This window comes from Thermobia domestica, chromosome 2 (genome assembly GCF_964235325.1).
Source record: "Thermobia domestica chromosome 2, izTheDome1.hap1.1, whole genome shotgun sequence".
In the NCBI taxonomy this organism is placed as follows: Eukaryota; Metazoa; Arthropoda; class Insecta; order Zygentoma; family Lepismatidae; genus Thermobia; species Thermobia domestica.
The window spans coordinates 103,493,349-103,517,912 of NC_137455.1; the positions used below are offsets into that span (position 1 = coordinate 103,493,349).

The 24,564-nt window shown below is 34.7% G+C and overlaps 2 protein-coding genes across 2 annotated transcripts in view; both read left to right on the plus strand.

Annotated features, from left to right (window-relative positions):
• LOC145674418 (uncharacterized) overlaps window positions 1-24,564 on the plus strand; it is a gene marked incomplete in the record, with an annotated part of 974,191 nt that overhangs the window by 736,375 nt on the left and 213,252 nt on the right.
• On the plus strand, window positions 16,613-18,686 carry LOC145679704 (RCC1 and BTB domain-containing protein 1-like). The gene has a single exon (XM_081750273.1). The coding sequence runs from the start codon at window positions 16,688-16,690 to the stop codon at window positions 18,368-18,370; it is 1,683 nt and encodes a 560-aa protein (XP_081606399.1). The 5' UTR covers window positions 16,613-16,687; the 3' UTR covers window positions 18,371-18,686.

Genomic DNA, 24,564 nt, shown 5'->3' on the forward strand with positions numbered 1-24,564 from the left:
AAGAAAGAAAGAAGAACGTAAGAAATGATAAAACTATTTTCTTGATTACTAAAATATAACTTACAAGAATTCTACTGGTGTCATCGCCTTCATCCCCCAATAAAAGTTTTTGCCGTCCTGCGTTTCGCTCCACGATCCTTCCACATTCAATTTATTCAATCTTTGCGATAGTGGTGCCCGGTTCATGCTCGTACGTTATATAGAGAGTGTTTGACGGCACCAAAAATAGGGACAACAGATGCAGTTTCACCACAGTAATTTCCCTTAGCAATCTTCTTCCTGGAGAGAAGAAAATAAATTCATTTTAAACATCAATAGCAAAAAAAAAAAAAAAAAGTACTTTCCCTCGAGAAAGTAAAGACAGGAGGAATATTGCTTAACTACGACCGGTTAATTGTGTTACACTATAAATAAAAAAAATGGACTATGTATTTGTGTGCTAACTAGGATGCAATTTAAGAAAAGTTCCACATCTAAAGTTCTAAAATAACTTTTGGAGAAGTTGCAAGAGTAAATATTAGAAACATGCAGAGAAGCTTCAGTGTCAAAATTACTTATACCTTATTACAACTATTATATATACTTACCTATACTTACCTATATGTCTTAGTAATTGTTGATGTTCGTTCTTCTGCTGCTCTCTTCTTCATATGTGAGGTACAAATACAAGGCTACATGAGCAATTTTTTAAACAGTGACGCAGATAACACAAAATTCTGAATACTTGCTTTGATTATACGCTGTTCTGTTCGTTCAAACGTAAATACTACTAGCATTACAAATGTTTTCCAAAATGACACTAAATTTCCCTATCATAACTTGAAAATCCCCTTCGCTGGTGTAAGGCGAAATGGAAAGGGCAAACGGGAATTCCTGTTTCACCTTACAATGAAATTAGCATATACTATCTTAGCATCATAGCCTGAAGTAATGAAAACAGGCACAAGGCGAAACGGGAAAAGACCAAACGGAAAGACATCCAAAGTTTCATTTTAAAATCATCTGAAAGAATTGTTCACTTACATTTCCCTGTTTTTAATTATTGAAGATATATTTTGCAAACGGACAAATACGTGGACCTTTCGAATTAGGTACAAAAATATGAAAACTGTTCTTGTGATGTATAATTACAATATTCTAAAAAAGTTATATTTCTGGGATAAAAGTCTGTAGGTCTATAGTAATTTACCATGTTAAATTCAAATCTGAAATTAGAATTTCGCTATCAGGTTTACTTTCTCAGTAATAGAGGATGTTACGTAAGTACACGACGCATGTTCTTTTTTTAAAAAAAAAAAAAAAAAAAACTGAAAATGGAACAGTAACTAAGACGTTACTGGTTTAGCCTGTAGCATGTTTTCTAGTAGGTGTGTCTCTTGTCTCTACTGACACATCATCAGTAGCCTTCTGACATGCTGAGTTATGTTTCATTTCCCATTCATGAAGCTACGAATTTTAATTTAGAAAGAAGTAACAGTCAGTTTAAATTTCATAATCAAATTGCATTCATTGGAAGAACATAACACTAGTGGAAAATCCTGTTAACCTCTAAAAAGTTAACCTGATAGTGATACCAGAAATTACATTTGAAATTTCCTTTCCTTATTATACGCTGTGTTAAAACGCCACCATTCACATTTCCCTATCATGTCCCTGAAACGGAAAGTTTGAGGGAAAAAATAAGGCTTTTGGTAGAAAAAATCCCTTTTTCTATTTTGGGTCCCTCCGGAACACCCTATGTTAACACACAGATCTCAAAATAAACTGAAAAATACTAAATGGTGTACGAAACGTGTGTACAAAATTTCAAGCTTCTATCTTGAATAGTAAGGATGGGAGAAACAAATTACCAATCAGCTAAGAACATCCCCACAATGGCCCAGATGACTCAAAAAGATTCGGATGTAATATAAAAATTTTCTGAGACATCCTAGGGTCATGTTTTATATTTCATTCTTATCAGAATAGAACAGTTTTTCAAACGGTACCATCCATATGTTTCCGTCATGTATCTGAGGCAGGAAAAATTGCAAAAAATGGGATTTTTGTTAAAATATCCCATTTTTAGCATTTCTGGACCCCTCCCCCCTGTGTTAACACAAAGATCTCAAAATCAGCTGAAAAATGTTAAGAGCATAGTGAATATGTCTACAAAATTTCAAGCTTCTATTTAGAACAGTAAGGTAAAAAAATATATTAACACATATGCTAAGAATATCCCCACAATACCCCAAATTCCCGCATAAAACGGGAAATTTTCTAAGACATCCCTATTTACCCTAGGATCATGGTTCGTACCTCATTGTCTTCAGAATGGAAAGTACTTTCTAACGTTACCAATCACATGTCTTCATCATGTATCTGAGGCGGGAAAATCTCGATAAAGGGATTTATTAAAATATCCCTTTTTAAAACCTTTTTACCCGTTTGAACACAACTTGGGATACCGCAGAGATCTGAAATATATCTGTAGAATACTAAGGAGTACACTGAATGTATGTGCAAAATATCAATCTTCTAGGTGCAAAAGTAAGCCCGCCAAAAAATATGCCCACAGTACCATAAATTCCCGTTTAAAACAAGATCTCAGGTAAAAATTTCCTGAGACATCCTTATTTATACTAGCATTATTGTTCGTACTATAGAACAGCCTTTGAAACGGTAAAATTTGCATGTCTCCGTCGAGTATCTGAGCGGGAAAATCGAGAAAAAGGGATTTTTTGTTATAGGTGCAAAAGTAAGTAACTCAAAAAATAGTAAAAATAGGCCTAACAAAAATTCTTTAGTTTTAAGTTATGACGTATCACACCCTATGTTTCGACCCAGAAAGGCGTAAAACCATATGTAACGTGTCCTAGAACGCTTCCGCTCTAGAAAAAGAAGCTTTATTAGTACTTTTTAAATCGAATAATGAAAATACAACCCTAACGTATAAACATATACGGTATATATATAAGGGTTAATGCCGTGCTACTGTTTTTAACCTTCAATTTATTTCCTGCTCAATAGTAGGCATACCCGTGTTTTGTCAATATTTACTTCAATATCACGAAATCGGGGCTTTTGGCCCGATACTCTAACCAAAACATCACAATTACGTGACCATGTGTGACTTTGAGTAGATACTCTACTATTGGTATGTGCAGGACAAGGGTGCCGTTTTCTGTGTAACTTTGGAGGGCCCTATGAAAGATATGCATTAGTAGAAAGGAAAAATGAATGACCATGTACTGTAGAAATAGGAGAACCTGCTTCAACTTAGCAATTTGGCCCCCCTCGTTAGAGGGCCATTTCAACTTTGGGGGTCCCAGACCACTAAACCCCCTAGGATCGGCGCCCTTGGTGCAGGAGTAACAACTTATGCGAGCTAAATGAAGTTTTTCTAAATAATCAACCTTCACCTAATAAGAATATTAAGTATTATTATTATTATTAATATTATTATTATTATTATTATTATTAATAATAATAATCATAATAATAATAATAATAATAATAATAATAATAATAATAATAATAATAATAATAATAATAATAATAATAATAACAGCGGTTCGGAGTTCACGCATGCATCGGATATATTTAATGAGCACCAAGCAGCCAGCACCATTTTTGTTTTAAAGCTGAAATTATTTTCGAAACCATACATACTTATATGTAAATTGGTAGCATGAGTCACTTGCATGCACTCGTCACGAATTACTGGTGTGTTGATACTATCATTTTTGTCAAGTGATTTTTTTTCAGTCCTTGGAAATGAATCACAAGCAAGTGAGATCCCTTTCAGCATACAGTATGTACTGTAGTTAATCTAAATATTTGTTCACTCCTTTGTGGATTTGTGCAGGAAACGAGTTCCTTCTGAGAATCCCTTATGTCTTTGTCTTTTTTCTTGTTGCTATTTTTGTTTTGCTAACGGTACTGTTTCTTAATAACTACATACTTCCACTACATAGCACAATAATATAGTATTTTAATATATACTTACCTTCGTTCTTCTTAGCAGTTCTCTCCAGCACTAGACAAACAAACACACACAATAACAAGTCAGAATTCGCTCCATAACAACATGAAAACCAGTCGAGCATGCGCAGTAAGTGCTGGAGACTAGCTTCAAACAAAACACGACAGGTGACGCGCTTATTAAGAAGAAATGCATCTGCAAACAGATGCAAACAGATGCATCAATCGAGTAATCTTAAACCACAATGCATTTAAATGTCTCAAATGACCCGTTTCTTATTTTCGAACGTTCTCTCGGGTTGAAAATGCTGCGCATCAGTGACAAAAACGAAATTTATACATATTAACGCGCCATTTGATGCACGTAAATGTTTCAAATTTCCTATGATGCACTTGTAGTTCTGTGTGTAGTGACGTAAGAAGGTAAGAGGTTAGTTAGTGATGTAAGACTTTTGTAAGAGGTTAACAACTTGGAATCAAAATTGATCGGAGTTGGGCCAAATCGTTTTATTGTTGTTTGATTTCGTTTAATTTGCTGAATTTGAACTATTGTGTTGAGTTATTTGCAACTTAAAATCCGTATTTCTTCAACCTAATTATTTTAAAATAAGACAAGAGATGTAATCATATTTGTAGAATTGGGCATTACTATATATAAATTTATACAGTAATGTGTTCTGACCGTTTAATTGTAACTTAAACTGTACTGTTCCAATTTAATCATTTCAAAACGGATAGTAATGATACTGAATATGAGACTTATGTGCATCGATAGATTATTAATCGTTTTAGGATAATGAATATATTTTCTTTTGTCATCGCGAATTCTGTAAAGGGATTTGAAGCTTAAAATATATAAAAGGATAATCATGCCTGTTGTTCTGTATGGTTGCGAAACATAGTGGCTAACCCTGAGGGAAGGATATAGATTGAAAGTATTTGAGAACAAGATCCTAAGACGAATATTCGGGCCCAAGAGGAACGGGAAAGGAGAGTGGGGAATGGTGGAAACTTCATAACGAGAAACTACATAATTTATACCGTTTACCAAACATTGTTAGGGCTATCAAGTCTAGGAGGCTTAGATGGGCAGGTCATGTGGCCAGAATGAAAGAAAGTAGTAACGTTCTCAAAGTTTTCACTGGAAATCCAATCGAAAAACGAACATTAGGAAGACCTAGGCGCAAATGGGAGGATAATATTAAGATGGATCTCGCAGAAATAGGAACACAAAGTAGGAACTGGATCTAGTTGGCTAAGGATATAAGTCAATGGAGAGCTTTTGTGAACGCGGCATTGAACTTCCGGTTTCCATAGGCTATAGAGTTAGTTAGTTAAAATAAGGACTAATTATATTTAGATTTGATCATAAATATTCGTATTTGTGTAACCATATGTTGGTCAATGGGCCAAATAATTAAAAACAGTATTAATGTACACAATTAGTTTTTTTTTTTAATTGAGTACTATGTTAACCTATAGTGTAGCTACAGTGTTCCAAAGGCTTTGGTACAACAAGTAACATGCGACTAGTTAATAATAATGTATTTGCTACTCGATTGTACGATATACTTCAAATACATTTTTTTAAAAAAATAGTTCAAATTAAAATTTTGAATAGTGAATATCGTTATATTTGTCGAGTAAATACTTTTTGGTATTTCAATTAAAATTAAGAGATAGACTACTGTAGTCTTGTTGCATTAGTTTACATTTTTCGCATAAATTTTGTCAAGATCTGAAATAAGCCAAAATAAATATTAATGTGGAAACTCATGTTGAAAGTTATTCTACGAAACTAGGATCTGTAGTAACGTCTCTAAAGCATTCTGTTCTATATTATGATTTATTGAGTTTTCGTGATTTTTTTTTAAAAAAGAAGTTGTCTTTAAAAAATGCTTACCTGTTACTAAGTCGCTCCTTTTAATGTACTATAAAAGAAAGAGCACATTTTAAAAAAGTTTTTTGGGCGGTAGTAGATAATAAATCAACTTTTGAAATCCTACACGGTCTCCTTATGAAAGTATATGTGTCGTAAGAAGTGTGTCTGTGTGTGTGTGCGTGTGTGTATGTATGTGTAAACGATAGAGATATAGAAAGGGTAACGTATGAGAGACCGAAAAGAAGGGAAAACACTATCTTCTCCGCCAAGTAACATCCATTTTTTTTACATTTTTCTTTCCTTTTTATCCTTTTCTACTAAAATTTCCCTTCGTTGCTTTTTCTTTATTTTATTTCTGCTTCCTTCCGTTCTTGGCGTCGATTCTTCCTATGTGTTCCATAGTGTGGCGACGATTGATTGTACTAAATCGATTTAAGCCGTACCTTTTCTATGTAAAGCTTACAGCACCTTCCATCACGAGGCTATAATTTGCGGTAAAAAGACGATCATTGGAGAGAGAGAGAGAAAAGCAAGAGCGAATGGGAAGGAGTGGGGTGTCCACTGAGAGTTAAGTTCCTTTTTAATTCCGTATATATATATATATATATATATATATATATATATATATATATATATATATATATATATATATATATATAAACTTTTTACAGCACTTTGAATATGGGCATTCATCCTGCTGTTATTTGATGATGGATTGTCCGTAGAAAGCATATCCCACAAAACCCACAGCTTTAAATGACCCTTTAGCTGGCTTAAAACACTTGTTAACGCATGTAATTTAGATAGGCGTTAAATGACTTCACGACGAGTTTTTAAAGTTTTTAAAGGTATTTTTTTATTCTTTTCTTTTCTCTTCCCGGGTTTTGTAAAGTGTAAATAGAGATATATCACATCTCTTTCATAAAAGTCTTCATTTTTATATACAGTAGAAAAAGTTATCTTTTTCAAATTGCTAATTGCTTTGAGATTCGTCTTTTAAATTTAAGGTAGATTTTCTTTAAAGCTAGGAAATTTATTTGCTTTAGCACAGATTTACAGATTTACTTTGAGTACAAGGGTTATCATTTGTTTACACTTTCTGCTAAAGATGTTTAGGCAAATCTAGCAGAACCGTCCCAGGTACAGAGTGTTTAAATTTATCAAAATCAGATACAAATATCGATGCAAGGCGACGTACATCAATGTTAATTAGCCTTTCTTGCACGTAAAATTACAGAGGAATGTCGAGCGAACGAAAGCAGGTTAGTGATTACGTTCCACTCCTTTATATAATAAATGACACATGATTTAATACAAAATTGTGTACAACCTTATTTCTGTTAACATTAATCAATCATTTACATTCAAGTGTTAAAAAATAATTCATTTTCGGACAATCATAACATTACAACAGTTGGAAACATAGAAGGGTAAGGGGGAAAAACAAGAAATGTCCATGTATGTGCATTTTCGGATGTTTTGTCCTATCTGTTGGTGACTTGGTACTATTTGACTGTATATGCCATGCATACGTAGATGTAAAAATGTCCATGTAAAAAGGGGCAAAAGATGTAACTAACCCTATTCTTCTTACACGGTTTTCAAAATTAAATAGCAGTTTTCTCGAAAATGCAGTTTTGTGACATTCCTTCTATTTTCCCTTATCCTTATGATCTTCATCTAAACCCTCGTCTGTTTAGGATCCTACTTTAAGAATTAGACACCGGTTTCATTGAACCTTGGTTCTGAAAAGTTAAGTTAGTTTCGGACCAATGAACACAAGACGGTACTCAGAGAATTAAATTCCGGAAAAGAAGAATATATTTAAAAAATAAACATTAAAGTCTTGAAAAATTAATAAATAATAAAACAAATATTAGAAGTCTTGAAAAATACTTTTATTAGGAAAAACAAGTATTAGAGAATTGAATATTACTTATTAAGAAAACCAACTATTATAAAGTCTTGAAAAAATTACTAGTTTTCAAGAAAAACCAGTGATAGAGACTCTTCAAACATTACTTATTAAGATAACAAATGATAGAATGTCTTCAAATATTTCTTACCAAGGTACAAAAGATGAGCTTACGACTTTGTTAGGAAAGGAAGAAGGACAATTATTTATTGTGGCAATATAGCTTTTAGGTCTTTTTTCTCAGAATATAAAAGGAAATTCTTATTTAAGAAGGTAGAAATTGTTTATATTAAAACCAATCCAAGGGAATATTTGTAGCACAAAATATAAAATTTTGGTATCCTTCCATTTGCAGTATATTTCCTTCAATTACTGTTATCTTCAAGCCTGTACACTGACTTAAGTTTGTACTTTTTATAATAGTATCATAATTTAAATTCCAAAGCATTTATACCTGTGTATAAAATTGGATTATTATTGTTGAGGCCTCTAGGTCAGAAGAAATTTTTTAGACCTGTTATCTAGGATCACTACGTTAGATATTTTTTACAGTGCAATGTACTATCAGTAATATAACTGATATCAAAATAATAACGATCGATCTTGAAATACTAATTTATATTATATTATTAATATGAGGCACTGTATGTTTTACTGACAAGCGTATTACTCATATTTCTAGTCATTGTAATTTAACAATGATAGTATGACACCATATTTGCGAATAATTCGTCGTAAATTTATTCAAAATTTTTCGTATTCATAAGACACTATTATTTTCATACTATCACGTTTTACAATATTAAGAAACATAAGAAGAATGTCTTCAGTTTTGAGAAGAAAAACTCGGTTATATATCAACATGATATCGTTTCGTGACAACAAAGTGTTTCCATGTAATGTACTCACTGTGGCACCCTAAACCATAAATTTACGGGTAACACGTGTTTCTGGCATGTCGTGTGCAACATGAAATACTGACAACATGCCTCGTGGTACACACATGGTCGCCTTACAGGTATATAGTTGCACACACAAACATATACCACCATACAGTCGGTATATATATATATATAATTCCACATACAATCGATCTCATTCAGTGTTGGTTAGGGTTATCAGTCGCCGTTTCCGTTCGTTCCCTGCATGACAATACAATTGTAACGTGGGTTTAATATGCAATTACCGAAACACTCCAATTACCATATCAGCGATACACAAAAGCGCGATAAACAATGATCTTTAACCTCGGCACGATTGTAAAATGTACCATTACATTGTGTTAAATAATCTGGTATCCCATCAAGCCTTTTCATTTCGATATGCCGTTAGTTGTTTAAGGTGAAAGTTCTACAAACAGTCAGTTCATATATGATAGAACTTTACTAATGCTTTATGGAGATACTAACGGAGAGGATATTTTTATCGTACTAAATCAGCGTTTCTCAAATGGTAATACACAGTCCTCGAGAAATGGTTATGTGATTCTCTTAGATTAAACATTAGCTTTTAAAAAAGAAAAAGAAAGAAAGAAAAATGAAGTGAATTGCATGTCTACGAGGTGTGATAAAAATATAGCGAATAATTTTTAGAAACAAAGTAATGAGCTTACATGGAATTTTATTTAATCTCCTTCAAAGTGCTGTCCTTGGCTAGCAATGAACTTATCCCAACGTTGAATCTAAGACTGGAGGAATTTCTGGAAGACTTCTTTTGGAAGGGCGTTCAGCTGCTCTCTCGTGGCACTCTCAATGTCAAAAATGGTGCCGAAACGTTTTCGTTTAAGCACGGTTTTTATTTTTGGGAAAAGCCAGAAGTTGCATGGTATCTGGAGAGCACAGCGGATGTGGACAGACAGGGATATTTTTCGGCAGCCAGCAATCACCCTTAAAACAATTGGGCATCAATGATACTGAAGTTATGAATATTCTGGGTGATTAAATTGTTTCGGGATTTAATATCTAGTATAGAGCAGGAGGATTTGCTCTTATTTTTATAGCTGAGTATGCTAGCATTTGGTTACGATAAAAACACTCCGATTAAAAGCAAAGTGTGGCACGGCGCGTTTTCGTGGTGAAGAAGGAATCCATTTGCCCATTTAATCGTCGATTAAAATACTTTTCAAGGACCCATACCATATGTTTAGTTCTTCAGAAAGCTCTCAAATAGGTATTCGTCTTTTTGAACAAGTCATTTCACAGTTCACGTTGTACTTTTTGCACGTTTTCATTTGCTTTTGACAATGAACGATCGTTGCTTCAACTGACTCATTGCTGCTTTCGAATCGCTCATGCCACTTGTAAACAGTCTTCAATGCCGCCGATTCATCGTCATACACTGATTTTGATATTACGTGAGCTTCTTTGGCACTTTTTTGCAGCTTAGAACAAAACTTAATGTTGGAACGCGACAGACACTCATACTTTTACCTCTGGAAGCCAACTAACATGCTACAACTCGTTCAGACTCGACACTGACTGTATCAAAGATTTAGGCTACCGGGCTTACTAGTTGAAATAGATACAATATCAATATAATTTCACTGTGCAACTATCAGCAGGTTTTAAAAAAACCTTATAGTTGACAACCTTATGCGGGTATATGTAATACAAATAACATTTCGCGCAATTTAATAAGGACAAATTATAATAACTTGAATAGATGTATTATTATAAAATATACAAGGTTTTAATTACATATTAATACTAGTATAAATATTAAGGGGATTTTAATTTATACTGTTATAAAAATATAATTATCCTGATATACGGTATATGCTCAAATCATTCTTAACACACCAAGCGGAGTCCTCTAGGGACCCCGGAGGATGATATTTGGTGATACTGCTGCAACTATAAGAACCAATTTATTCTCAATTTTTATATGTGCCCTCCATCCTTTTGGGATATCTGCTACATAACTAGATCAAAGGCACGTTCGTTAAAGAAAAAGTACAAAAAATAAGTTGAGAAATTAAAATAATACTTGGGGTCCCCAGAAGACCCCAGCTTGGTAAACAACATTGACGATTTAAATTTGGTGCGTTAAGGGTTAAATAAATAGGTAGCAGTACCACTTATACACTACGTGAAAGAGTTTAGTTTGTATAGTGTGATATTTTCTCTATTAATATTGAAATCGGAAGTGGTAGAGAGAGACATTAGAGTGAAGATGGAATTAATTCTTGGGACGCTTAATCGATTGCAGGGAATCGCTTCCCGCTATTTACTACTACTATTTACTACAAACTCTTAAAACATTATTTATTAAGAAAACCAAGTTCTAAAAAGTCTTGAAAAGTTGCTTATTTAGAAAAACAGTATTAGAGATTATTGAAAAATTATTTATTAAGAAAAACAAGTATTAAAGAATCTTGGAAACTTACTTATTAAGTAAAAACGAAAACCCTTAGTGAGGTTTGAAAAACATTTAAAATGCCATTTTGTGCACTGCAAACACATTACTCTTATATCACCCTTAATGCGGGCCTGTGTTATCAGTTAATGTTTCTTTTATATATTACCAAAGCAATATATGTAAATCTGTAGCAATGTGAATATTTTGACAAAATGATTGTTTTTAGATGCAAGATCATGTACTGAAATCAATTGGAAAGACTTGAAAATTGTTCACAATGTACCAATTTTAGTCACTATGAATTTAGTCCTGAATTCAATATCTCCACCTACCCTCTTTTTTGGAAACAGCCATGAGTCAAGCTGTCTTCCTACTTTGCCTAATTCCTATTTTGTCTAACGTTTTGTCAGCTGTCAATCACAGATATAAATAATATCCGCCATTTTAGGTGAAATTCCAATTCCCAATTTGGCCTAATTCACATAACGCCTAACGATCTTATCAGGAAGGAAATACCCTCTACATAGATCTGATAGTATTTCCACTACAAAATACGTATTTTAAGTATACAAAAAATGACTTACATTAAAGAAATTATTATAATCACTAATATCACTTTGTATACTTGAAATACGTTATGTTGTTATTTGAAATAAATGTAGCTTTTATATAAAAGTTTGTGTCACTTATTTATGACTAAGTATGAAAACTGTCAGATCTTATATATATATATATATATATATATATATATATATATATATATATATATATGAATTATTTTCTTTCTGATAAGATCGTTAGGCGTACTGGGAATTAGGCCAAATGGGAATTGGTATTTCACTTAAATTGATGGATGTGATTTTTATCTGATTGACAGTTGATCAAATCTTAGGCATAGGTTCCTTCGTGGCTAAGCGGCTAGCGTACACGCCTTTGGCGTGGGAGACCCGGGTTCGATTCCCGGCGGGAGCTCATGTGGTTCGGATTCCACGTTAATCAGTAGGTCCACGTCTCATATAGCCTCGATGCTGAACGGGACGTTAAACTCAAAATCAACTCAACTCAACTCAAATCTTAGGCAAAATGAGAATTAGGACAAATGACGAGTAAATCTAGCCAAGCACGTCCTAGAAGTTCGCTGGAATTATTGTTCATTTTAATTTTATGTTTAATATTATGGTTGGATTTCTGAATTTTAATAAATTTACAAAAATGAACTTCGTGTTACTTTTCGGATTAAAAGATTCAATATATTTCACTCAAATATTTGCTGGTTGTCTTATATTTGGAGAACTACATATAATGTAGCCAAACCCAAATTATCCCTTAACTCAATATGAGGTGCTTATTTCGTAGAAAATAGAAAAATTCGTTCAAAAAGTTTGTGGCTCCTGATCCAAGATCAAATATATTTCGATCAAAAATGTTCTTGTACGCCTTAAATCTGGAGAACTACATATACTGTAGCCAGCTCAAACTATCACTTAACTTAGTTTGATGTGCTTATTCCGTAGATAATACGAAAACTTCTATTTAGGGGTCGTTCAAAAATTTTGTAACCCCTTATCCAAAAACTAAGTAAGCTTATTGGCCAAAATCACAATCTTTTGATCCATTTTGTGGATCCTCCTTAAAATTCTTGTTACCTTGTTTTCATCACAATCAATTTATTGAGTCTGAAAATGTTTACCTCGCCTCATTATTTTTTCGTTGATAAAAAAGTTTATTTTTCCACGACTGCAAATTAAATTACGTTCATATAAATTCTACATTATTACTATTATTGCCTTAATTTATTGTATATCGTTTACTTAGTTTCAAATTTGATGTCTCTTCAGCATTAAACCTGGGCCTAAAGTTTAACGTGAAATCCGAACCACATGAACTCTCTCAATAAATCAAACCTGGGTCTCTCGTGCGTTACTGTATGATGTAAATTTAATGCTCCTATTCTAACGAAAGCACACTGAAAGGACAAGGAAAGATGTCGGGTGCAGTGTTAACGTTGTGTACATCTTAAAGCATTTCTATTTCCTGTTATATCACTTTCCAACTTATTTTCTTGTTTGTGTGTGACAGTTCAACAGATGTCTCGGTCACAGTTCAAGTGGCTTCCCTCGTTGATTGGGTCCTATTGGTATTAGCAGCATCATTTCGGGTTTGGCCGAAAATGAGATACACTAAACACAAACAATATAATACCATACTAAAATATATGTACAATGAAACATACGTAAAATAGCTACAACACTATTTCCAATGAAATATGTACAAGTGAGCATTTCGTACCCGGAATACGGCTGTCGTAACTCAAAATAAATTTTAAATGACTATCAAATTTAATGTATGATATTTGCAATCTATATGTATTTAAGAAAGGTTTTCTTTCTTTTGAGTTTTACGTCATATGGTTATGCTGGCCGCTGCTGCCGTTTTACGTCCCTTGGGGTTTTAGTAGTGTACGAATTTATTCCCGCATTCCACAAGTTTGTCTAACGGTAACATCCGAGTTGATTGCCAACACAACGACCCCTCACTGTCCGTGTTGATTCCCGGGCTGCTTTCACACAGTTCCTCCAGGTGTCGCTACTCACTTGCGAGAAACCATTTCATTGTGTGCCAGCGATGGAGTTTGAAGTGATGCCAAGTGAAAGGGGCAAGCAACTGTGGTAATAGATGGTTACAAATTTTGTTTCCATAAGTGTATCGTCGGTAGGGTTGAAAGATATAAATGTACGAGAAGAACATGTACGTGTTTTGTAATCCTAAACTCTTTAAATTGTGTTGTTTGCTCGCAATTAGATCATAATCTTGAAAAAGATAACTCTGGTGCATTAAACCGGCAAAGACTTAGTAATTCAGTCAAAAGGAAGGCGGAAGAAAATTTGTGTGAGCGCTCGTCGAAACTTATACGCATCGAGTTAGCTAATAGTGATATCGACAGACTCACAACACGTGATTTAGTTCGAATTAGGAAATATATTAATGCTGCTCGCTCATGCAAGCTTCCGAAAATGCCTAATAACTGAAAAGAACTACACGAAGCCCTAGAGAAAAGTGTTTTTTTTAAACACAAACAGGGGCGAAAACTTTTTGTTTGTGAACGACTCGGAAAAGAATATTGTTGGTTTCTCGTGTGAAAGTAATTTGGATTTTCTTAAGAATTCGAAAACTTTATATGGGACTTTCAAAAGCTGCCCTAAGCTGTTCCACCAAATATTTATAATTCACGGTGTAAATAAACAAAACTATTTCCCGTTGGTATTTTGTTTGCTCCCAAACAAACCCTCTGAGACATACAAGGAAGCTTTGTGTTTAATTAAAAATATCACCAATCCAGACATTATTAATGTTGACTTTGAGACCGCAATCCACCAAGCAATTGCTTACGTTTGGCCCCAAATGACTACAAAGGGCTGCAGATTTCATCTCGGTCAGTCATGGTGGAGAAAAATTCAATCCTTCGGACTGTCGGATGATTTTAAATCAAAAGACTCTGAACTAGGAGCACTTCTCAAAACCTTGTTTGGACTGCCTCTTCTCCCACCAGATCAAATTGAAGACTGCTTCGTAGAAGATCTAATGTCCCGCAAACCTACACATGTAAAACTGAATGATTTTCTTTATTATTCACTTGAGACCTATATTCTCACAAACAGCGACTTCCCACCCATATTGTGGACCGACTTTAATAGTAGTTCTGTAGTTCTGTTGCAACGTACTACTAACTGTTGCAAAGCATTCCACTCTCAACTGAACACTTTACTCTCCCCATACAAACATTTTCCACCTGATAGAAACATTGAAGGGCGTTCAAACTGAAACTTATGTTAAAATGAGAAGCGAGAAGAAGACCACTCCCCCAAAAAATGCGGGACAAACAGAACTATATAGAAGAACAAATGATTAAACTAACAGAGTCTGTCATTACCCGTTATGCATATCTTCGGAAAATCTGCTAAAACTTTCTCCCATGTACGTAATTAATTATGAGAGAAACAATAAAAAAAATAGTTGGGACTATTTAGGATAGTTTGCTTAACTACAACTTCACAAACAGCCAAGATGTGGTTGGCACACATGAATTGGTACGGTATGCAAAACCGGAATCGTACGGTATGGGAATCAACTCGTACGCTAAGGGTAAATACGCACTCACCAGATGGGAATCAACTCGTACGCTAGGGGTAAATCCACTGTCAGCTAATGAGAATCAACTCGTCCGTTTCGGAATCAATTCGGTACCAGCCATGCTGGTTAGGCTAAAGGAGGTTGTGATGATGAGAAATGAATGAAATGGAATAAAGAAAGTGGGAGGAAACGAGAGAACCCCGAGAAAACCAACGCACATGGCCTTTGTCCACCACAAAGTTCACTTGGCGCTAGCTGGGATCGAACCAGGGACCGCATGCACTAGAGGTGAACACTCTACCACTGCGTCACTGCGGCTTCGAAAGTTTCCTATACAATAATTAATACTATATATATATATATATATATATATATATATATATATATATATATATATATATATATATATATATATATATATATATATATATATATATATATATATATGTTGGAATAATGTTATAATGCTAAAAAGCAAAAAATATAATAACATTTCTTTAGATTTAAAGCCTTTCTTTATTTGTCATATTACAGTTACGATAATGTTATTCTGGGGAGGGTGTGAAATCATAACAGTAGAAGTATGGAGGGGAAGACCAAAGTTTTTTTAAAAAAAAAGCTCTTCTCCACATGAAGAGTTCACATACTTGAACATCCATAATTACTAAATTATATAAGATTAAAGATACCGTTAACCTCTAATTCACTCATTAATTAGGCCTACGTTTGAAATACCCATATGTTAATTAACCCTATTTGTAAATAAATTTGTAAACTTCTCACAATAATTTTATTTTAATCAATCCTCCCAGTAAATTTTTAGTAAGGGGGAAATTTTGTTCAAAAATTGTTAGGTTTGAGGGGAATTTCCCACTCATCACCCTAGAATTTCGCACCGTGTACCGGGAATACGATTTATATCTCACAAACCTAGAAGAAAAATGGGATTTTCGGTTCCTGTACTCTGTCATCTTGCTTTGCTATTCATAATGGAAATCTTACTAAAAATATTTTTAAGTATCAGCAGTTAAGTAAAAATAACTTTTTAAAAAAGATCTCGAAAACTACGCATGACAAATTACCTCAAGCATTTTATTTTGTTCAGCTATATGAGACCGATCGTTTGATATATATATATATATATATATATATATATATATATATATATATATATATATATATATATATATATATATATATATATATATATATATATATATATATATATATCACCTTTGAAGAACGTTACTTTCGTTAACCGCTAATTATGTCGCAGAATTTAAAATATTTTAAAGACAATTTTAATTGTTAGCCCCTTTATTTAATCGTTAAAATCCGTTAATCCTACAACAATGAGGCCAGAAACAGATATAATTAGCTTTATACCTGTTTAGTATGACATAACCTACCTTGAGAGTTATCCTTGAAAATTGATCACAATGTCATGGTGCTGGAATCACTATTATTGGAACAACATAGAGGACAAAACAGGCAAGCGAACCCCCGAAGAAATATTAAACGTGAAAACAGAGTTGAATAAGTGGCCAATTTTTAATGGGCTCAAAACAGAGATTTTGGAAAAGACAAAGCTATTTTATGTGTACGGTAATGAGGCAAACATGGCCGTTATAGTTACAACGAATGATGAGGTCTATGGCATAGATTCCAAGAATTTTGGTGATGGAGACAACAATGGGAAAGGCGACTGTATTAAGTCACCGCCGCGTGCAAGGAAAATTAAGATGTTGTGCAATATAGGAATCAAAGGATTTGCCTTTGGGACTCAAACTATGTTGGCATTCACTCATAGTGGGAGGATATTGCATTGGAAACAAGGAAACGGCAGAGAAGAAGAAGAGCAAGAAAGTCTGTGCATCACAAATCAACCAATACCTCTTCCTGGGATACTTGGAAGTGAGATTTCTCAAGTGGCTTGCGGAAGTGTCCATACTTTAGTCCTTACTTCTGACGGACAGGTTTATCGTCTATATTACAACTCTCTACATAAGATAACATGTTTCCATGACGGAGATGAATGTTTCCCATATTGTCTTATAAATCCTAAAGCAGTGGCCATAGCTTGTAGCTACAACACAGCTATGGTTGTCAATGATGCTGGTGAAGTGTACGGATGGGGTGATCATCCAGGAATCCAATCTCGTAGACCTAAAAAGGTTGAGTTTTCCGAACAAGTGTATATTCAAAAGATCGCTTGTGGACGAAATCATACGCTAGCTGTCTCATCTAAAGGCAATGTTTTCTCATGGGGAGAAAACCAATTTGGTCAACTAGGGCTAGGCAATCAACAAATTGAGTGTTCTCCTAAACAGGTACCAATTGACGCATTTATAACTGAAGTGGCAGCCAATTGCTTGTCAAACATATCTGCAGCCATTGATAAGTTCGGGGTGGTATTCATGTGGGGCGAGTGTAAAGAGTCCTGTGTTGCAACACCTTTAAGAACAGCTTACAGACAGTTTCATGATGTATTCGCTAACTTCTCAACTCCACCGGTGATGCATAAACCATTCGAGTTACCTGTTGAAGCCAGTGTTCCTGTGTCCATTGAAAAACGAGACTGTGGATCTTATATCCATATGTTGAAGCTCGCATTTGATAATCCATCATCTAGTGATTTGACCATTATAGTAGAGGGTAAACCAATTTATGTCCATAAATCTGTCCTAATGAACGTATCTCATTACTTTCGTAAAATCTTTGAAGAATTATGGAAAGAATCAGATCGAAGAGTGATCATAATTGATAGCTTTTCGTATACTGCATACAAACAATTTCTGTTTTATCTTTACACAGGGAAATTTGATGTGGCATCGAATCGTTTTGATAATGCGTTAGAACTGGTTGAAATTGCTGATTTGTATAAGGACAAACTACTTCTGAAATATTGTGAGGAATGGTTGATAACGAAGATTTCTAAAGAAAATTTGGCTATATTGTACGGTTTAGCTATAAAAAATAACTTGTTTAACTTGAAAAATATGTGTATAATGCATGCTTGTAACATACACGAACTCAGTAAAAACGGTCTTGAGGATAAAGATATGATAAATGCAAGTAGAAGTAAAGTCATGAGGTTTTTACATTTAGACAAATTTCTATGAAATGCTGTTCATGCTGGTAATTTAGCTGTTCATACCGAGCTGTTAACTAATAGTTTACTGTTACTAAATGCCATTATTGAAGACCAAAACTGAAAATTCGAAAATACAATATGATGTGTGCTATTTTAATTCTGTAAATATCTTTTAGTTTAACGTATTCATTTCCCAAATATTACATTTTGTTATTTCAATGTAATACGCGCCATGAAGTGTCTTGAAATGCAGAAATATGTGAAGCCAATGAGAAATAATGTAACGTTTGTATTTTCAGAAGCTTGATAAAATATATATAATTAGTTTTAATGTCAATACTCTATTTTGCTGCTCTCATTGGTGGTTTTTAATAATCTAATGTATTTTTATTCCTTCTTGCTCATTAATCTGCAAGTTATAAAAGAGAATACTCTCTAACAGTACAATCATAACGTCTATGTAATAAGTATGATAATTCCCGAAACTGCAAATATGACTGAATAATTATCTATTGTTACAAGTACACGCTTTAGCTAACGTGTCGATTGAGATGCTTCAACTAATGCTCAAACCTCAAGCTGATAGAGATATTTATTAACTGAATACTGCAAAATCAATCAAATTGCGTTTGATGTTAAAACGAGAGTTCAAGCGGAAATTAACGAGTAGACCAAAGTGTATGTAAACATCAATCTAATAAACTACTGCTGAAATGTTGGAAGCACTGAAAAAGTCACATCTATGGATACTCCGAAAATGTGATGCGTCTTTATCTTGCTTAAAATATTCAAGGATTAAGTTCCAAAGTTTGTCGTCCGTTTCTAACAAAATTTTGAAAATTTATCGGGAAAAAATGAATAATTTATATGCTTGATAATATGAAAGGAGTGCGGAAATTGAGCTTATTTTTTTATGTAAGCGGTTATAAACACGGAACTTTTTGGTTAGCTGAGGGAACTACTTCGAACAAGGTTACCGCATGATTGAATTGTGGGAAAATAACAAGCATTTGTATTCTGAAGATGGCTGCAGGTGCACAGAGACCATTCAGTTGTAGTCCGCGTCACCCGAATTGGCGTGTGACATCAGCCAATAAGCTCGCAGTGCGTTGTTACTATACTTTCAGGGAGGAATCTAATCATTCATAATTGTCCACAAATACGAACAAAATCAACTATGAATGATTAGGTTTCTCTCTGAAGGTTTAGCAACGGCCCTGTGTCCACCCAGGAAGTATAAAACAGTACGTGCAATATGAGTGCACGCATTATCCAGCTTGAATATATTCCCCCGCAATGACCTGTATTAAAGGGACCTCTATCGCATCCAACACCTCGTCAATGGATTATTCACTGGTCAGATGTTTCTCAATGTATTTTTTGGTCTTGTTGTTCCAGATATTTTTTGAAATCAGTCATGGTAATAAAAATTGATAATTTAGAATTCAGGTTATTATTGCCTTAACAAATTCAAACATTAGTCGATTTACTGGATTTATCAGGATTGAAAACTGTATGCAAGTAATCAATTTTTGGTATTTTTAGTCATTGCTCTTAAACCTTTGCGACTGTACTGACAAAAGCAACCCATACCTTTGGTTCTAGTCTACCATAATAACCATTTCTTAGTTTATCCTTCTAAAGTAGCTATTTAGGGTGTAATCGTGGTCATATGGACGAGAGAGTGAATGAATGTAATATTGTGCTAACTAGTGGTGCAGTGTTACATACTCCACACCATTACGCCCAGTGTCGGGTCGACGTAATAATGCAAAATGCAGGCATCGCCTATCATAGTGCTACGATAGCACAAGATACGGACGCAAGTATTATGATGCTGCAGACAGAAGTAGAATTAGCCGGCAAGAGGATGCCCTCCTATTTCTCTCTCCATACGCAACGGTTGCGATACCATTGTAGTCTCCCTTACATATGATGTGCAGTCACAAATCTTGCACAAAGTTTTCATCTGTCTCTCAACGTCTCAACTGTGGCGCTCTAGTCGGCCTACACCAGGGGCGTATCCAAGACCGACTTCTGGGGGGCGGTGGTTTGTCATACTGCTACTTTTAAGGGCTCCAAACTTTGAGATGGGTTATATATATATATATATATATATATATATATATATATATATATATATAAGAAATTTTCCTCTTCCGGGGGGGGGGCGATTGCCCCCCTTGGATCCGCCTCTGGCATACACTTGCTGTCACTAGATGACATACCCAGTGCTGTCGTGCTAATAAATTGTTTATGCTTCCATGCTCCACATTATCTCCAAATTTGGACTCTTCACGATATCTTCTTCTTGGTGTTACATTTTTAATGGCAAGTAGTGCAAAAGAAGATAGTCTAGCATATTTGATATTTGGCCGTTTAGAGGAGTTGACTACAATACTGACCACTATATCGTAGCAGTGGTTACAAAAGAGAAATATTATTGTTGAAAACAAACAAACGAAAAATACTCAGTATCTGTTAACATAGAGGTTTAATTTAAGAAATTAGAGAAGACCAGGTGAGAGGGAATACGAGATTGAAGTGCCGAATAGATTAGCGGGTTTAAGAGGATCGGAATGTGCTAGTGTTGTGAAAATTTTAACTAAAATTAAGGATAGCATTAATGTTTCAGCGAAACAAAATCGTGAGCATCCGGATATACATAGAAACAAATCATGGCTTGGCTGGAAATGCAGTTAACTAACAAAGGAGAGAAAATAGGCAAAATTGCGTTGGCTACAAAATCCAAACTATAGAACTGTAAATATTTGGTTGACATCAGGAAGGGAACTGAAAACTTTTAGAACACAGAAACTTGATTTTTTTTATTGGAAGCTAAAATTATTGATAACGGAAGCTAAACTTACGATAACTGTAAAAACTAAACAAAAAATCTGCATATGAATAAAAGCAGCAACTAATTTAAGAAAGGTTTTCAACCATGGAATAATTCTCACGGATACAGTTGTCAGTTTGCTAATCATGCAGGCAGGCACGTAGCCAAGGTGTGGGTCCGGGGAATCCGGACCCCGTTCGAAAGCAGGAATGAAAAAATTAAGGAAAGATGAAACAAAAAGAAGAATCAGCCTTAAAGCTATAAAGCTACAGCAAGTGATTGGTTGCTCTATCTTATCAGGTTTATGTGGAGAAATAGGGAGGCAGGTCGAGCTGAAAAAGAATATTATTGTAACGGAGCATTCCAAATTCCATCTAGCTCAATGCTAAATGACAATAGATAAACCGGTTCGATCATAAAGACTCTCAGGTAGAACTTAAGATGAACCTGGTAACATAGATTCCAGTTACACTTGTTAAAGAAATTTTCAATTTCGGGCAACACTAATCCATTTTATAGGATGTCTTTACTGCCGAAAGAGATCTCGTTGCTATCATTGATGACATTAAACGAAGATAAGAAAAAGATTAAGAAAGAAGACAATAAGAACTGAGTTCAAATGACCTCGGAAGATTATATCTTTTTCCGTACTTTTTAAAATATCCTTTTACTCGAGATTTCTTCATAGCTTGTTATTAAAATACTTACTAATATTCTCATTTTAATGTCCTAACAAACCAATATGGGTATGTTCCCAGTAAAATAGTTTAGATTGATCGAGCCCCTTGAGTGTAACCACAGTAATTCATGTCACCCCCCACCCCCCCGTTACCAAATCCTGGCTAAACGTCCCATTAGAATGATGAAGTCCCTGGTGTGATAACAACAGTATTTCGTCACGGACCCCCTATTACGAAATCCTGGCTACGTACCTGGTGCAGGTAAAAGATAATGATCGTGAATTATCCAAAATGATGATTTTCGTTATTTCCAAAAGTTTCTGACCTGGCCCTAAAATATCATGTTACTTGTAACAAACTGTTCATGGCATATAGTGTCATCTATTGAAGAAATAATGTACTAGTTTAAACTGTCTAGCTGCATCAATTCGTTGAAGATAGTCAGTTGAATCAGTCACTGTACGTTGAGCTTGCATACTCCATGATAATGCTTCAGTCCACACAGCTGTAATTGCCAAGGCTTCACCTCTCCATCTGAGATGTAGGGTGGGTGTTGAATCTCCTCGAAGCCACTCCCACCCTACAGCTCAGTTTTAGCTCTGCAGCCTTGGCAATAACAACTGTGTAGGCTCGGGCATTGTCAGGAAGTATGCTCAGCACAAAGCAATTGATTCAAATGAATATTTTTGGGGGCCGCGGTGACTCAGTGGTAGAGCGTTCACCTCTGGTGTTTGGGGTCCCGAGTTCGATCCCAGCCCCCGCCAAGTGAACTTTGTGGTGGACAAACACCGTGTGCGTGGGTTTTCTCGGGGTTCTCCCGTTTCCTCCCACTTTCTTCATTCCGACATTTCACTCATTTCTCATTATCACCGTCTCCTTTAGCCTAACCGGCATAAACGTGGGACGTTAAACTTAAAGATTTCATTTCAAATGAATATTTTCAACTGATGTAGGTAGACAGTTGCAACTGGTACATTGTTTCTTCCATTCGAAGGCAGTATACAGTGTGTTTCAAAACAACACCGACAACCTTTGGGAAGTGTTTCCTGATACCAAGATAAGACAAAAAGTATAAACCAACCCGGGTGCACAAATGTTTTCTTTCGGAGTTATAGGCTGCCAGAAACACGAAAAATTAGGTTTAAAAGCCCATAGCTCCCAGGGAGTTTGGCTACGGGCATTTAATTTGAAGTACTCACAAACTAAATCTATAAATATTATTGCGGAAGTACCGCAGAATTCTGAAACTTTTATATTTGGAAAGGCACATAATAATTCCTAAGTGAAGTCTTGACCCGACTACGGAAGGTTCCATGGTTTTGGAGCTATGGGCCTTTAAATTTAATTTTTTTCATGTTTCCGGCAGCCTAGAGCTCCGAAAGGAAGCATTTGTGCACCCAGGTTGGTTTATACTCTTTGTCTTATCTTGGTGTCAGGAATCACCTCCCAAGCGTTGTCGGCGTTGTTTTGAAACACCGTGTATGTCATGTATGGCTTATTACTAGTTGTGCAATATTTCAGTGTCAGTCCCAACATTTTTGGAAACACTCTCCTATGTACCAGAAACAACATAACGTATAATAACATATGATTTATGTAAAATTGTAGTAGGGCTAAATGAGATTACTTAAGAATACTCGTTAACAGCACTACGATATTATTATAAAGAGAAACAAAAGTTTGTTTTTAAAGAATCTGATGAAGAAAAGGTTAGAGTTTCCCTTCAGCTGGCTTAAAAAAACATTTGTGAAATTTTCTCAGAGAAAGAGAGAGAAAGAGAGAAAAAAATAAATGAAGCAGATGTTTAATTAAACTCTCAATGTCGTTTTAATTGAAGTTATTAAGTCAATTAGATGTGGATGAATTAACATTGCTCTTCTTTTCTCCTTTCCTTCTCAGCGGTAGAAGCAAAATTCTCCATTTCAGCAATTTAGGGCTTGAATAATCAACATTAAAAGGGGAAAAAACATTACGCTTTGTTTGTATGTTTATGTTCCTTCCTAGCTTCATCTTTGTGCGTATTGTATTGCATTCTTAGTAGATGAAAGCAGAGTCATATTTTATTACTATCTATGATCTAACACTGTATATGTATACAGTATAAGAGTAATAACTGTTAATAGGAAAATACTGTAAATACAAAGAATTCTTGTGTTTCACAAACAAAGCATATTTACTGCAATATTTAGAAAGTCTGGAACGTTTAGTGTAAAGGTCATTTCTCCATCCAAGTTGTTCTCTTACGACAGCTGTTCTAAAACTTTCCTATCTGTTGTGCACCTTTTTATTTCTTTTCCACATATTGTAAACCTATTCGTATTTAGACAATTAAGATGTCTTCTTCGCTATTAGACCTAATTATTATTTTCAGCATACCTCTAATAGGTCTGACGAGTATCCCTAAAGGTACGCGTACTCCAGATTTGGAGTCTCTACCTTATGATACAGATGCCTACCTACTGTGACTATTTGCAGTGATCCCATCAAATGATCTTCTATATAGATCTGCTAATGATAGCATTTTATTTCAATTACAGGGAGTACCAATTTTCAGCGATTTCGCCATTATTTCATATAGGGGTGTTTATGTGTGTTTTATATTCATTTAAGTGCTATTTTACAAAATACAATACTACAATATTTAAGTGAACAGTCGTGTACTGGTGGTTCTTAATGATACAAGGCATCACGAAAGCCTCATCC